We start from the raw sequence: 2,451 nt of genomic DNA on the forward strand, positions 1-2,451 counted from the left end.
CTGTTTGAATCAGATCATATCACATCACAATAACTATCTCTATTTAACTGTTGTAAATGATTTTATTCTAGGCTTCACATCCGATATGTCCAGACTATTCTTAAATGCAGAACAAAAAACAAAAGAGTTATGGACACACACTCTAGACAATTCCCTGCATGGCTGAAGGGTGAAGTAAGATTTATTTACATTTCTGATTCGTATATCAAATATGTGCCTGCCAACAGATATTTAAACTATTTGTTTCTTTTCTTAAAGGTTGACCGACGTATTACGAATGGGGTTAACCTGCCTGAGAAAATATGTTTATATGCCAGAGGTCCTTCTAACGTGGTTAAGCGTTATGGAGGCTACTGTATCAACGGCTTTAGGTTTAACACCATCGGTTTCGAAGAGAGACGACAAACGCAAAATAGCGGTGTGTTCTGCTCCTTCTCGCAACTGTCATACGCTAGTTCAAAAGATCTAAATCCGATACAAGGTGAAATCTATTGCTACGGTCAGGTAGAAGACATTGTGGAGATTTTCTATGGGATTAATAATGAAGTCAGACATGTGATGTTTAAGGTTCGTTGGAGTGAGCTGAAAAAGGCGAAGGATGACTACGGTTACACACTCGTTAATCTTAACAAGGAAATATATCAGACTGAAAAGTACATGTTAGCTGCTCACGCAAAACAGTGCTTTTATGTCAAAGATATAATGAAAAATGATGAATGGGTTGTCCTTAAGAATCCGCCTAGATCCTACATTCATGAAGCCGTGTCTGACGAAGATCATGAAGATGTTATCTTGGCCGACGAAACAGTTGCTGAGTTTTTCTTGACACAAAATAATCTGGTGGATGAAATTGTACTGGCGCGCCCTGATGTACCTGCGATTATATGTGAGCCAAGGCGTAAAATAAAAAAACGAGTCCACGGTAGAGTCGATAAAACTATAAGGACAGTCCTTTTGTCTGCACGCACACGGTCGCAGGCTAACCGCACACGGTCGCAGAGTAGAGCCTCAACATCATCATCATAATATAATGCTTGGTTATGATTTAAAAAGAACATTCATGTATCTGTTTGACTGGTTAACATGTATCAGTTTGTGTTATGTATTATAGTATTGCCTTTATATTATCTGTTTGACTGGTTATCATGTATCAGTTTTTGTCATGTATTATAGTTTTGTTGGGTACTCATTATGTTTTCAAAGTATAGATGACAAAAGGATTACGTAAGAGAGCGCTTGAGAGACTTATTGGTAGACATTCTGGAGGCGACGCACATGGCTCTACGTCAGGTATTTTTATTTATTTATTATATCTGTACATTTCTATAAACTATTAATACGAGCCTAACATTATTTTTTCACATTTCCTACGCAGGCCGCATCGCTGCTACACATGACGGGCCGCCACAGGACACAGGACGAGGAGATGCTCCACCTGATGCGGAGACACTCGTTGATCCTGCCCAGCATGCAGAGATGCCGCCGTCGCCTCCTCAGGCTGCAGATGTATTGGAGGAGCGCCGATATGAGCCATATAGCGCAGCTGTAGAAGCTGCGCCACTACCGCCGGATTCTATTCCGGATCAGCGAGCCCACGACCCGGCCAAGGTGAAGGAGGATTGGGATGCTTATCATGATTTGCGACTTATCGCACAGCAGAGGTATGAACAAGCAAGGCGTAGATGCCTCGAATTGAAAGGTGTGTATAGATTTTTATAGTTTATATGTTAATATTTTAATTTGTATTATCGATATTGATTGATTTATATTTCGCCTGAATTTCATTTTTTCGTAGGTACCGAGCGACCTACTAGGCGCGGCCGCAGTAGTACCAAGCCACAGAACCTCGTCCCAGATATTCGTCGGAGGGCCGTGATCCGATGGGAGAACGGCGTGCCTGTCGGGCCATTTGCTAACTCTTTCAACAATTTCCTCGCCGCTTTAGCCAGGAGACATGATTTCTTCAACATATATTTGACGTGGAAGTCGCAGCGGATTGATGCGCTGGTGGCTTGTTGGCGATATATATGTGTGAGTCATTTATTTTAATTCTCATAATTATTAGTCATTTTATTATTTTGTTTAACACACTGATTTGTATCTCTTTTTTCATTGTATGCTGAAGCGATTTTTCTTTCTTGACGATTACGCTTGTGCCTGGACTTACTGCTTCACGCAAATCAATCTATCGTTCAAGAGGTGGCGGTCAGAGCTGAAGAAAAAATATTTTACTCAAAGAACAGAAGATTGGGAGCGTTACTGGCATCTTGACGAGCGCGCCGTGGAGTTGATTTTTTTTGCACTTTGCGATTATTGGGACACGGCCGAAGCTCAGGTATTATTGAAGTATATATCTTCGTTTATTGTTTGAAATTCTATATTATATCTGTTCAACATTCTTTTGCAGGAACAAGCTAAAATAGCAAAGAGGAACCGCAATGCGCCCCACAG

The 2,451-nt window shown here is 41.0% G+C and overlaps 1 protein-coding gene across 1 annotated transcript; it reads left to right on the forward strand.

Moving 5' to 3' along the window:
* LOC109834487 lies at positions 1,252–1,958 on the forward strand. The gene is made up of 4 exons (XM_020402521.1): positions 1,252–1,290; positions 1,376–1,699; positions 1,796–1,899; positions 1,950–1,958. The coding sequence occupies exons 2-4, from the start codon at positions 1,477–1,479 to the stop codon at positions 1,956–1,958; spliced, it is 336 nt and encodes a 111-aa protein (XP_020258110.1). The 5' UTR covers positions 1,252–1,290; positions 1,376–1,476.

The sequence above is a fragment of the Asparagus officinalis genome, chromosome 1, assembly GCF_001876935.1.
Source record: "Asparagus officinalis chromosome 1, Aspof.V1, whole genome shotgun sequence".
NCBI lineage: Eukaryota > Viridiplantae > Streptophyta > Magnoliopsida > Asparagales > Asparagaceae > Asparagus > Asparagus officinalis.

Coding starts and splice junctions, on each gene's coding strand:
- LOC109834487 (XM_020402521.1), top strand. CDS start 1,477: ATGCCGCCGTCGCCTCCTCAGGCTGCAGATGTATTGGAGGAGCGCCGA. Junction 1,700..1,795: donor TAGATGCCTCGAATTGAAAG/GTGTGTATAGAT, acceptor ATTTTTTCGTAG/GTACCGAGCGACCTACTAGG.